The sequence below is a fragment of the Colobus angolensis genome, unplaced genomic scaffold, assembly GCF_000951035.1.
Source record: "Colobus angolensis palliatus isolate OR3802 unplaced genomic scaffold, Cang.pa_1.0 Scaffold169, whole genome shotgun sequence".
Lineage (NCBI taxonomy): Eukaryota > Metazoa > Chordata > Mammalia > Primates > Cercopithecidae > Colobus > Colobus angolensis.
Genome location: NW_012114810.1, coordinates 641604 through 654547, shown reverse-complemented (window position 1 = coordinate 654547; position 12944 = coordinate 641604). Strand labels below are relative to the sequence as shown.

Below are 12944 nucleotides of genomic sequence, written 5' to 3'. Positions count from 1 at the left end.
GTGTAAGCCAGGATGGTCTCGATCTCCTGACCTCGTGATCTGCCTGCCTCGGCCTCCCAAAGTGCTGGGATTACAGGCATGAGCCATTGCACCCGGCCTAACAATTTTATCTTAAAGAAGCTTCTCCAAATTACAAAATCACAAAACAGATTATTAAAATTCTTTACAAAACAGACTCATGTGAACCTGCCAGAGTGAAGGCACTTGTAATTAACATAAAGAAAAGAAAGTTCAACTAAAAGAGTTTGCTGATTACTTATTTTCTTCACAAATTGGATTCTACTTACTTAGGAATAACAGAATGAAGCTCAATTCTATTCACTTATACCATAACTTTTGCATTACAGAAGGCAGTAAGATGTTATCTCTTAAACAAGAAGAGTAACGTTCAGAAAAGTAAAAATAAAGTGACCTCTGTATGCACACAATAAAAGTTATTCTTTCCTATCTGAAAAAGATTCGTGATAATTCAGTACATCTACTTCTTTCCTAGTGGCTGGCAGAATATGGCTTTGGATGTGAGTATAAATTTTGGCTTTGCCTCTTATCAGTTGTGTAACTTGGGCAAGCTACTAATCTCCTTACAAGACCTCAGATTTCTCATGTGATAAAATAGAGATTTTTAGCATGTTTTCTGTTATGAGGATTGAATTAGATAATATATGTTAAATTAATTATTTGTTTAAAAAAATGTTTTCTTTAGAGACGGTCTCTTCTGTCACCCAGGCCGGAGTGCAGTGGCAAGATCACAGTTCACTATAGCCTCGACCTCCTGGGGTCAAACAATCTGCTTCCCTCAGCCTCCCGAGCAGCTAGGACTACAGGTGTGTGCCCCCAAGCACATTAATTTTTTAATTTTTTTGTAGAGGCAGGGTCTCATTATGTTGCCCAGGCTAGTCTCAAACTCCTGGTCTCAAGCAATCCTCCTGTCCTGGCTTCCCAAAGAGTTGAGATTATAGGCACTGTGTCTGGTCTGCTAAATTTAAAGTATGGTACAGGAATAAAATTGGTGCCAAAATTAATAGCTAGTAGTCATTTACTTATTATTTCAAAAATATTCATCAAATATCTATTATGTGTCAAGCATTGCTCTAGGTGCCAGGGTATAGCAATGAACAAATCAATATAATTTCTGCCTTCATGAGGCTTACATTATAATAAATTATTAGTATGATTTACAATTTACAATGCAAGGAAAAGAGATGGTCTAACTAGATTTTATGAGGCATTAGAGTAACTTCATTGAAGAGCATACCCATACCAAGTAACCACACATGTGAAATACAACTGTCTATATATAACCCAATACACCAAGAAATGAGAAAGACAGAATTTACTTACAAAATTTATATGCATGAAACAACTACCTGGGAAACCAGAGGTGCCACAACTACTTTCTACCCAAAGATCTCCTTATGAGGTAAACCAGTATGATTACCGGAAAAATGACAGATATAGAAAGAAAATCTGACTTATTCTAAAAGGATGTAAGCATTACCTTTTAAGCATTTGAGAGTTTCTGTGCTGCACACATCCACCCTCATAGTTGACAACTGCTTTTCCTTCAGTTCTATCTGATCTTCTGAGCGCTTGTATAGCAACAGCTCTTCAATTAGGGCCTGAGACTAAACACAGACCAGAGTCATATTTCATTTACAAGATCATTCAATTATTCTCATTCTATCTCTCCTTGTTTTATAAAACAAAACAAAACAAAACAAAAACAAAAACAAAACCCTAAAGCTTAACAAAACCCTGGGAGGAAAAAACTTTTCACTTTTTCTCACAGTCACAGATATTAATGATCAATTCTCATGTCAAAACAATGTTTAGTTATAGACTTTAAAAGATCCTTTTCCTTAATTATACAAAGCTAATTTATGGATACAGAGTTAAGACTAAAACAGACAAAGGTCCACTTATAAAGCCTCTTTAAATTTTAATTACATAAACATAGCCTTCTGTAAGGAAATTCTAATTTAGAAAGAGTTTCACAGGAAAATAAACTCTCTTGCTGGCATAAATTGAATACAGAACTCAGCTGATAATAGATAAACTGGAAGAAGGTTATTTCTACCATTAGGGGAACATATAAAATGCCAAGCAATCTAATCCCAATCTGGGTTCCTTTAGAACAGTTCCCACATGTTTAAAACATGACAGGTGTAACTGAATACAAATAAATCTTATTGGGCTATACAGGAAACTATAATACAAAAGGGGTGAATAATACTTTGCCATATTAAACAAATTCTGTAACTTACTCGAAATTCCGCAACTATCTTAGACTTGAGAGCAGCTTTTGGATTTGTAGATGCTGTTGGAATTAAACAAAAGGTCATTAAGAATACAGACACAAAAAGTTGACTAATAGGAAAAATTTTAGCTCTATAGTTAAGGATATACTCTGAACATATGGCAGCATGCACATTTAAGTCATAATTCCTAAAATAAATAATGGACTAGGAAATTTGAACACTCCTAAATGTGGTCAATGTAAAAATATGCTATTTAGACAGACCTAATCTACTTACCTCCAACAGACCCTTGAAGTCATAAAGTCCTAGAATTACTGATTTGGAGACACCGAGATACATCAAGTACCTTTTTTTCCTAGTGTGGGTGTAAGAGGATCTAAATACCTCAAATTAAGAGTGTTCAGGAACAGGACATCCAATTAATCCTGAGCACTGGCTGAAGAAAATTAGTGACAAATAATTCTATTCCTATATATTTATCCTTTGAATTTCTTTTTCTGCTGACTCAATTCATAGCAAAAATAGGCAAGGAAACTTCTAGGTATATTAACACAGTGGTTGAACTTTGGCTGAAATGACGACTCTTGTTGTTCCTAAGCATGCAACTTATGACCAAAAGGATGTCTGAGGACTCCCTTAATCATGATGGATATCATATGCTCGCTGGAGCAAAACCATCCCAAGTGTCTTGTTTCACCTCCCAATTCTCACTGTCTTTTACTTTGTTCCCTCCATACCTTCAAGTCTCTCTCAATATTCCTCAGTTTGCCCACAGCAGCCTATCACATGCAGTATTCCATTCCCTTGATCTCATGCTGGGTAAATATGATAAATATAACAGGAGCTCCCATTACAGAATGAGCTTCTGGCCAGGATCTGAGGCCCACGTCTAATTTGGTAGAGTATATCCCCCAAATGTGGAGATTTCATGGTTCCCACAGAAATGCTTCTTAATGCCTAGTCTCCTCTTCAGATCTGTTGTTTAATGCCAGCTGCCTCTAACATCATATATCCTTGAACCTGAAAATTAGCCTGGACACTATCAAGTATTTTTTTTCTTCTTTCAATCCCCCAACTACTCTTGAATCTTCACTCAATTAAACCCTTTTCTGCATTTCCTTTGTTTTAAAGTGTAGTTTTTGTTTGCTTTTTTTTTTTTTTTTTTTTTTTAGAAGTAACTCCATGATGGCTTGTTTAGCATAGGTCACTGGGAGCCTCCCAGGCCTGGAAAACAGGCTTGCCCATGGTTTATGCCAGGTACGATGTCAAATGGTCTACATTTTCTTCTGCTCCAAAAAGAGGAGGTAATTTTATATTAGTTGAGATTTTGTTCCTTACTTTGTGATTTCTTCCACTGCTTATTCGGTTGTTTGTTCAGATTTTCTTTCAGCTGCTTCTGAGTTTTGAAAGTGGTACCTGGAAAACATTTCAGTTTTTGCAATCTGGCATTATGGGAAGCTGTTCTGTCTGTCCACTTCAGTGCCAAAGTTGCAGCATGAAAAAAGGCAATCCGAGACTGTGTGTTGTTTCTTTTTTTCCTTTTCTTTCATTTTTATGAAAAAATAGAAATTCCTACCCGATCTAAGAAGCTGTCAAATAAACACGATTTTTATCATCAGTGAAATTACCAATTCTGAAAAGAATAGGGAAGGAGGCTTAAAAATACCAATTAACAAATTAAAATGAAGAATTTAACAGCTTCTTAGAAGATGCCATTTTTAAAGCAAATTTCTAGTCAAATGACGGTCATGGTAGCAGATTATCACCAACTTCTATTCAATAAGTTAATCACAAGCATATAATACATAAGAATTAAATTCCTTTTAACAAAACAGTACACCACTTACTGTAAATCTAAATCAAAAGACAGTCTCAAGACTGCCGATATATGCTTACTACCAAACAGCTTAGTAAGAACTGACACCCTGTGAAAAATTCTCCAACAGTAAGGGCACAGGGCAGTATTTAATTACACAAACAATGAACCATTTGAAACACTCAACGCAAATGCAGGAGAATAACCAGATGGCTATCACCACTTAATATGCTTGACTTTTGTAGTCACTAAAAAACAAAATCCAACCCCATCCCTAAAACCAATTCTATTTACATTTTAATTCAAACAGATCTAGGTTTCTCATAAGTATTTAATTTTAAACAAATAGGGCTAGATTCAAAACTTAATTTTTCACCATTATACAACATGACCAGATATATAAAATTACGTAATTGTAAAGACTGACTCAAAATTTTAGGAGAGAAAAAAGACACTTACTCAAAGCTTCTCTCAATGCCACAATCATTTCTTCTGGGTATACATTTCTATCTTCCCAGATTTTAAAGATTCGTTCTACAGACTTAGAGACAGATGGATCCCTGAAAACAAAGAAAAAGTAATACAGACGATAAAAACTTTGACTTCTATTCCAAACTAGAAATCTGAAAATAAAGTTATCAATAAAGTTACTTTCCAAATTTCTTCTGATGTTTATTTCAAAACTTTTTTTCTATAATATCCAGGACTAAATAAATCTTAAAGGATTTTAAGAATCTTAAATTACCAATTCAACACTTTTATAAATGACATAGATGAAACTACAGATGACATACTGAGAGCTTTGATGGATATGAACTTGAGAGGGCTGGGAATGTGTGGACACAACTTGCATTCTAAAAGAGATGGAAAAACCTGGTCTAAAACACAATTATAGTAGTACTGAATAAAAAGACAAGGTTTAGTAATGCTATATTTTTTCATTTTTTAAAGGTTTAGAAAAAAATCTTGAATCAATCACATACTGTAACATGTTTTCTAAAAGACTATTACATAATACTATGAGAATACACAATACGAATGAAGGAAGTAAAGGGTATTGGTTTATTCTGGTTGGATCACAGATGAGCTTCTGGTTCAAGTTGGCTATCTAACTTTAAAAAATGTTGGCCAGGCACAGCGGCTCACGCCTGTAACCCCAGCACTCTGGGAGGCTGAGGTGGATGGACTGCCTGAGGTCAGGAGTTCGAGACCAGTCTGGCCAACTTTGAAAGGCCAAGTTGGGAAAACCACTTGAGCTTGGAAGTTTAAGACCAGCCTGGGAAAGAGAGAGAGACCTCATCTCTACTAAAAATGAAAAAATTAGCCACATGTGGTGGCACACATTTGTAGTACCTCCTACATGGGAGCCTGAGGCAAGAGAATCGCTTGAGCCCAGGAGATCCAGGCTGTAGTGACTGGTGATCACAACACTGCAACCCAGCCTGGGCCACAAAGCAAGACCCTGTCTCAAAAATAAAAAATAAAAGTGTTAAAGTAGAAGTGAATGAGAAATAATTACCAGTAAAATTAATAATTTAAGTAAAGATTTTAATTATGCTTATGTGAAATGTAGAAGAAATATAAAAAAACAATGCAGGAAGGGCATAACTGTTGTCAGGAAGAGGAATCAAACTGGTGTGATCTCAGGAAGCAAAACAAGGACAAAAGTATGAAGCCATAGGGAAAAGAAATTTTATTCTAACAGATCTGCCAAAGAACAGCAACCATTCTAATAATTTAATAGATCTGTCAAAAGACAAAACAGGAATTTAACCTCTCCTTAAGTGAATCCACCAAACCATGTGGAGACCGAAGTATAAGATTCAAAAAAAAAAAAAGCTACGTCAAACTTAAGGCCTCTTTCAAGGATGAGAGTCTATGAATCCGTAACATCATGTGTTCACAAAGAATTTTTTTTCTTGCCTAAGAATGGCTTATGTAAGAAACAGAGAAAATTTTATTAAACCTTACAATTTTTTTTTTTTTTTGAGACAGGGTCTCACTCAGTTGTCCAGGCTGAACTATGGTGGCGTGATCCTGGCTCACAGCAGCCTCAGCCTCCTGAGCTCAAGTGATCCACCTGCATGTAACATGCTTTACTGCAATATTTGCTTTATTGTGGTGGTTTGGAACTGAAACCTCAATATCTCCAAGGTATGCCTGACTATGTGTGTGACTGGTTTCAAATACAATGCTAACATTTATAGAAGAAAAAGACTGTAAGAGAGTAATACTGAAATTGTTATCTTGTAAATCTCCATTTGGTGAAAAGTGAGTGAATTTTTCTTTATACTTTTCACAATTTTCTGTGTTCTATAATGTTTAGATATGACTGGGCACGGTGGCAGATCACTTGAGGTCGGGAGTTTAAGACCAGCCTGGCCAACGTGGTGAAACCCTGTCCCTACGGAAAAAAAAAAAAAAAAGAAAAAAAAAATTAGCTGGGCATGGTGGCAGGTGCCTGTAATCCCAGCACTTTGGGAGGCCGAGTCCGGCGGATCAAGAGGTCAGGAGATCGAGACCATCCTGGCCAACATGGTGAAATGCCGTCTCTACTAAAAATACAAAAATTAGCTGGGCATGGTGGTGCATGCCTGTAATCCCAGCTACTCGGGATGCTGAGGCAGGAGAACTGCTTGAATCAGGGAGTCGAAGGGTGCAGTGAGCTGAGACTACGCCACTGCACTCCAGCCTGGAGACAGAGTGAGACTCTGTTTAAAAAAAAAAAAAGGTTAGATATGTAAGTACTTACCATTGTGTTACAGTTGCCTATAGTATTCAATACAGTGACATGCAGTGCAGGTTTACAGCCGAAGAGCAATAGGTTACACAATATAGCTTTGGTTTTTAGTAGGCTATACCATCTATGTTTATGTAACTACACTCCATGATGTTCACAGGATGAAATTCCCTAATGACGCATTTCTCAGAACATATTCTTTTTTTGTTTTGGAGATTGAGTCTTGCTCTGTCACTGAAGCTGGAGTGCAATGGTGTGATCTCAGCTTACTGCAACTTCTGCCTCCTGGGTTCAAGCGATTCTCCTGCCTCCGCCTCCCAGGTAGCTGGGATTACAGGCACCTGCCACCATGCCCAGCTAATTTTTTTTTTTTTCCGTAGGGACAGGGTTTCACCACGTTGGCCAGGCTGGTCTTAAACTCCCGACCTCAAGTGATCTGCCCGCCTTGGCCTCCCTAAGTGCTGGGATTAAAGGCGTGAGCCACCGCACTGGGCCTCAGAATATATTCTTGATGTTAAGCAACACATGACTTTTTTTTTTTTCTTGAGATGAGTCTTGCTCTGTCACCCAGGCCAGAGTGCAGTGGTACAATCTCTGCTCACTGCAACCTCCGCCTCCCGAGTTCAAGTGATTCTTCTGCCTCAGCTTCCCAAGTAGCTGGGACTACAAGCCCGTGACACCATGCCCGGCTAATTTTTGTATTTTTTTTTTTTTTAGTTGAGACGGGGTTTCACCATATTGGCCAGGCTGGTCTCGAACTCCTGACCTCATGATCTGCCCGCCTCGGCCTCCCAAAGTGCTGGGGTTACAGATGTGAGCCACGGTGCGCAGCTCCACTTTTCTGTTTTTTTTTTTTATAATGAGAAAGAATCTCAGCATAAAAAAATACAAGAAATGACAGTAGAGTCTGTTCTTTCTGGTTAATAAACCTCTAGAAAATTGTAAGGTTTAGGCTGGGCACAGTGGCTCATGCCTGCAGTTCCAGCACATTGGAAGGCTGAAGCTGGCAGATCACTTGAGCCCAGGAGTTTGAGACCAGTCTGGGCAACGTGGCAAAACCCTGTCTCAGAAAAAAATACAAAAACTAGCCAGACATGGTGGGGCACACCTGTAGTCCTGGCCACTTGGAGGGCTGAGGTGGGAGGATCGCTTGAGACCAATGGTTCGAGTCTGCAGTGAGCCCTGACCAAGCCACTGCACTCCAGCTTGGGTGACAGAGTAAGACTGTCTCTAAAATCAAACAAACAAATTTTTAAAAAGTTACATTGGCCGGGCGCGGTGGCTTAAGCCTCTAATCCCAGCACTTTGGGAGGCCGAGACGGGCGGATCACGAGGTCAGGAGATCGAGACCATCCTGGCTAACACGGTAAAACCCCGTCTCTACCGAAAAAAAAAAAAAAGTACAAAAAACTAGCCGGGCGAGGTGGCGGGGGCCTGTAATCCCAGCTACTCGGGAGGCTGAGGCAGAAGAATGGCGTAAACCCGGGAGGCGGAGCTTGCAGTGAGCTGAGATCCGGCCACTGCACTCCAGCCTGGGCGACAGAGTGAGACTCCGTCTCAAAAAAAAAAAAAAAAAAGTTACACTTATACTATACTATAGTCAATTAACTGTGCAACAGCATTATGTGTTAAAAATAATATACATATGTTAGTTAAAAAAAATACTTTATAGCTCAAAAAACCTTAACAATCATCTGAATCTCCAGCAAATCATATTCTTTTTGCTGGTGGAGGGTCTTGCCTTGATGTTGATGGCTGCTGACTGATCATGGTAGTGACTGCTGAAGGCTGAGGTGGCTCTGGCAATTTAAGATAATGAGGTTTGCTACATAAATTGACTCTTCCTTTCACAAATTTTTTTTTGTAGCATGCAATGTAGCTTGATAGCATTTTGCCCGTAACAGTTTCTTTCAAAACTGGAGTCAATCCTCTCAAATTCTGCTGCTGCTCCATTAATGCAATATTCTAAAATCCTTTGTTGTCGTTTGAACAATATCCACAGCATATTCATCAGTAGATTCCACCTCAAGAAACTTTTTTTTTTTTGAGACAGAGTCTCACTCTGCTGCCCAGGCTGAAGTGTAGTGGCACGATCTCAGCTCACTGTAACCTCTGCCTCCTGGGTTCAAGCAATTCTCCTGCCTCAACCTCCCGAGAAGCTGGGACTACAGGCACCCACCACCATACCCAGCTAATTTTTTGTATATTTAGTAGCGACGAGGTTTCACCATGTTGCCCAGGCTGGTCTTGAATTCCTGAGCTCAGGCAATCCACCTGCCTCTGCCTCCCAAAGTGCTAGGATTACAGGCGTGAGCCACTGTGCCCAGCAAAACCACTTTCTTTGCTCATCCATAAGAAGCAACTCTTCATTTGTTCAAGCTTTATTCATGAGATTGTAGCAATTGAGTCCCATCTTTGGGTTCTATTTCCAATTCTAGTTCTCTTGCTATTTCTACCACGCCTTTAGTTACTTCCTCCACTGAAGTCTTGAACCCCCTCAAAGACATCCATGAGTGCTGGAATCAACTTCTTCCAAACTCTTGTTTTATGTTTTTATAAATATATATGTAATATATATATTTATGTATATGTATGTATATATATATATATTTTTGGAGACAGAGTGAGTGTTGCTCTGTGGCCAGGCTGGAGGGCAATGGTGCGATTTCGGCTCACTGCAACCTCTGCCTCCCAGGTTCAAGGGATTCTCCTGCCTCAGCCTCCTGAGTAGCTGGAACTGCAGGCGTGCACCACCACACCTGGCTAATATTAGTATTTTTAGTAGAGACGAGGTTTCACCATGTTGGCCAGGATGGTCTCGATCTCTTGACCTCATGATCTGCGCACCTCGGCCCCCAAAGTGTTGGGATTACAGGCGTAAGCCACCATGCCTAGGCTTAATATTGATATTTTGATCTGTCCCCATGAATCACAAATGTTCTTCATGCCATCTAGAATGGTGAATCCTTTCCAGAAGGTTTTCAATTCCCTTTGCCCAGATCCATAAAAGAAATCACTATTAGTGGCAACTATAGCCTTATAATGTCTTTCTTTCTTTTTTTAATAATAGAGACTAGGTCTCGCAATGTTGCCCAGGCTGATCTCGAACTCCTGAGCTCTAGAGATCTTCCCATCTCGGACTCCCAAAGTGCTGGGATTACAGGTGTGTGCCACCGTGCCCAGCCTGTATTTTTTCTTTTTATTTGAGACGGAGTTTTGCTCTTGTTGCCCAGGCTAGAGTGCAATGGTGTGATCTCAGCTCACTGCAACCTCTGCCTCCTGGGTTCAAGCGATTGTCCTGCCTCAGCTTCCTGAGTGGCTGGGATTACAGGTGTGTGCTACCATGCCTAATTTTATATTTTTAGTAGAGACAGGATTTCACCATGTTGGCCAGGCTGGTCTCAAACTCCTGACCTTAAGTGATCCACTAGTCCTGGCCTCCCAAAGTGCTGGGATTACAGGCATGAGCCACCATGCCCAGCCCTGTATTTCTTAAATAACAAGAATTGAAAGGTCAAATCACTCCTTCATCCATGGGCAGAATAAATGTGTTAGCAAGGAAGAAAATAACATTAATCTCCTTATACATCAGAGCTCTTGGGTGACCAGGTGCATTGTCAATGAATAGTAATATTTTGTAAAGAATCTGTGTTTTGTTTTTTTTTCCCCTGAACAAGAGCAGGTCTCAACACTGGGCTTAAAATATTCAGCAAACCATGTTGTAAACAGATGTGCTGTCATACAGGCTTTGTTGTTCCATCTACAGAGCATAGACAGAGTAGATTTAGTATAATTTTTAACAGCCCTAGGATTTTCAGAATTGTACATGAACACTGGCTTCAACTTCAAGTTGCCAGCCAGCTGAATTAGCTCCTAACAAGAGAGTCAGCCTGTGTTTTGAAGAAAGGACTGACTTCTTTCTAGCTATGAAAGTCCTACATGGCATCTTCCAACAGAAGGCTGTTTCATCTACCTCGAAAATCTGCTGTTTAATGGAGTCACCTTCATGAGTGATCCGAGCTGAAGTTCTGGACAACTTGCTGCTGCTTCTACATCAGCACATGCTGCTTCATGTTACACTTTTGTGTTATAGAGATGAATTCTTTTCTTAAATCTCATGAACCTATTTCCTCACCTCTCTCAACCTTCATAGAATTGAAGAGAGTTAGGGTCTTGCTCTGTATTAGGCTTTGGCTTTATGTTCTATCTGGCTTGATCTTCTATCCAGGCCACTAACCTTCTCCATATCAGCAATAAAGCTCTTTTGCTTTCTTATCATTCATATGTTCCCTACAATAGCATTTTTAATTTCCTGCAAGAACTTTGCATTCACAACCTGGCTAACTGGTGCAAGAGGCCTAGCTTTCAGTCTGTCTTGGCTTTCAACATGCCTTACTCACTTAGCTTAATCTTTTCTAGCTTTTTATTTAAAGTGAAAGATGTGTGACTCTTCCTTTCACTTGAATACTGAGAGGCCACTGTAGGGCTAATAATTGTTCTAATTTCAATACTGTGGTGTCTCAGGGAATAAGGAGGTCCCAGGAGACAGAAAGAGATGGGGAATGGCAGGTTAGTGCAATCAGAAAACATACAACATTTACCAATTAAGTTCACTGTCTGACATGGACGAAGTTAGGAATACGTAAAAACAATTATAATAGTAACATCACTGATCACAGATCACGGTAACAGATACAATAAAAATGTGAAATGTTGCAAATATTACCAAAATGTGACACAGAGACATGAATGAGCATATGTTGTTGGAAAAATAGCACCAATAGGCACAGGGTTGCTACAAACCTTCAATTTCTAAAAACAACCACATTACCTGCAATGCACAATAAAACAAAGTATGCCCTAACTCTCTTCACACTCAAAAAATTCTATTCTATTATTTTCACTTAACAAACATTTCCCCATCTTCCAATCAACTCTTTATAAACATTCCTTTCTTTCTTTTTTATTTTTTTGAGATAGGGTCTCACTCTGTCACCCAGACTGGAGTACAGTGGCATGATCTCGGCTCACTGCAACCTCCACCTCCCAGGCTCAAGCGATTCTTCTGCCTCAGCCTCCCAAGTAGCTAGGATTACAGATGTGCGCCACTACCACATGGCTAATTTTTATATTTTTGGTACAGACAGGTCACGGTTTCACCATGTTGGCCAGGCTGGTCTTAAACTCCTGACCTCAAATAATCCACCTGCCTCAGCCTCCCAAAGTGTTGGGATTACAGGCGTGAGCCACGGTGCCCAGCCCTAAACATTACTTTTAATGACTACACAATACTCCATTAGTATTTATAAATTTATATTTAACATTTCCAAACTTTATTCATAAGGGTTTCTCATATTTTCTGTTAAGGCTGTTCTTAAATATCTAAGAACAGCTTTAACTGTTCTTAAAAACTGTTTACATAAATACACACACACACACACACACACACACACACACACACACACATATATATAGACAGTATCGCTCTGTTGCCCAGGCTGGAGGCAGTCACATGATCTCAACTCATTGCAACCTTCACCTCCCAGCCTCAAGCAATTTTCCTGCCTCAGCCTCCCCAGTAGCTGGGATTATAAGGCATGCGCCATCATGCCCAGCTAATTTTTGTATTTTTTGGTAGAGACAGGTTTTGCCATGTTGGCCAGGCTGGTCTCGAACTCCTGGCCTCAAGTGATCTGCTTGCCTCAGCCTCCCAAAGTGCTGGGATTATAGGCATGAGCCACCATGCCTGGCCAGGTATTTCATATATTTTATTGCTAGCATGACTCACCATCCTTATTGCTAACTTCCCAGAGTAAAACTCACTTACTAAGTCTGTTGATGGTTCAGTGTTTCTTCTTGATTGGTTAAAAAAAAAATTATATGCCTGTGTGTGTGTGCCATATTATGTATATTATATTGCATATATTATACATATAATATTACATATATTGCTAACCTCCCAGTGTAAAACTCATTTAGAAGTTTGGTGATGGTTCAGTGATTCTTCTTGGTTAAAAAAAAATTACGGTAATCCCAGCACTTTGGGAGGCCGAGGCGGGCAGATCGCGAGGTCAGGAGATCGAGACCATCCTGGCTAACATGCTGAAATCCCGTCTCTACTAAAAAAATA

At 39.5% G+C, this 12944-nt stretch overlaps 1 protein-coding gene across 1 annotated transcript in view; it reads right to left on the bottom strand.

Moving 5' to 3' along the window:
* Positions 1 to 12944, bottom strand: part of RPRD2 (regulation of nuclear pre-mRNA domain containing 2) — a 126929-nt gene that overhangs the window by 32175 nt on the left and 81810 nt on the right. Inside the window, exons 3-7 of the mRNA XM_011937954.1 lie at positions 4534 to 4634; positions 3597 to 3674; positions 2265 to 2317; positions 1499 to 1625; positions 1342 to 1412 (exon numbers count right to left, since the gene is read on the bottom strand). Coding sequence (XP_011793344.1) covers positions 1342 to 1412; positions 1499 to 1625; positions 2265 to 2317; positions 3597 to 3674; positions 4534 to 4634 — 430 coding nt within the window. The remainder of the gene's footprint in view (positions 1 to 1341; positions 1413 to 1498; positions 1626 to 2264; positions 2318 to 3596; positions 3675 to 4533; positions 4635 to 12944) is intronic.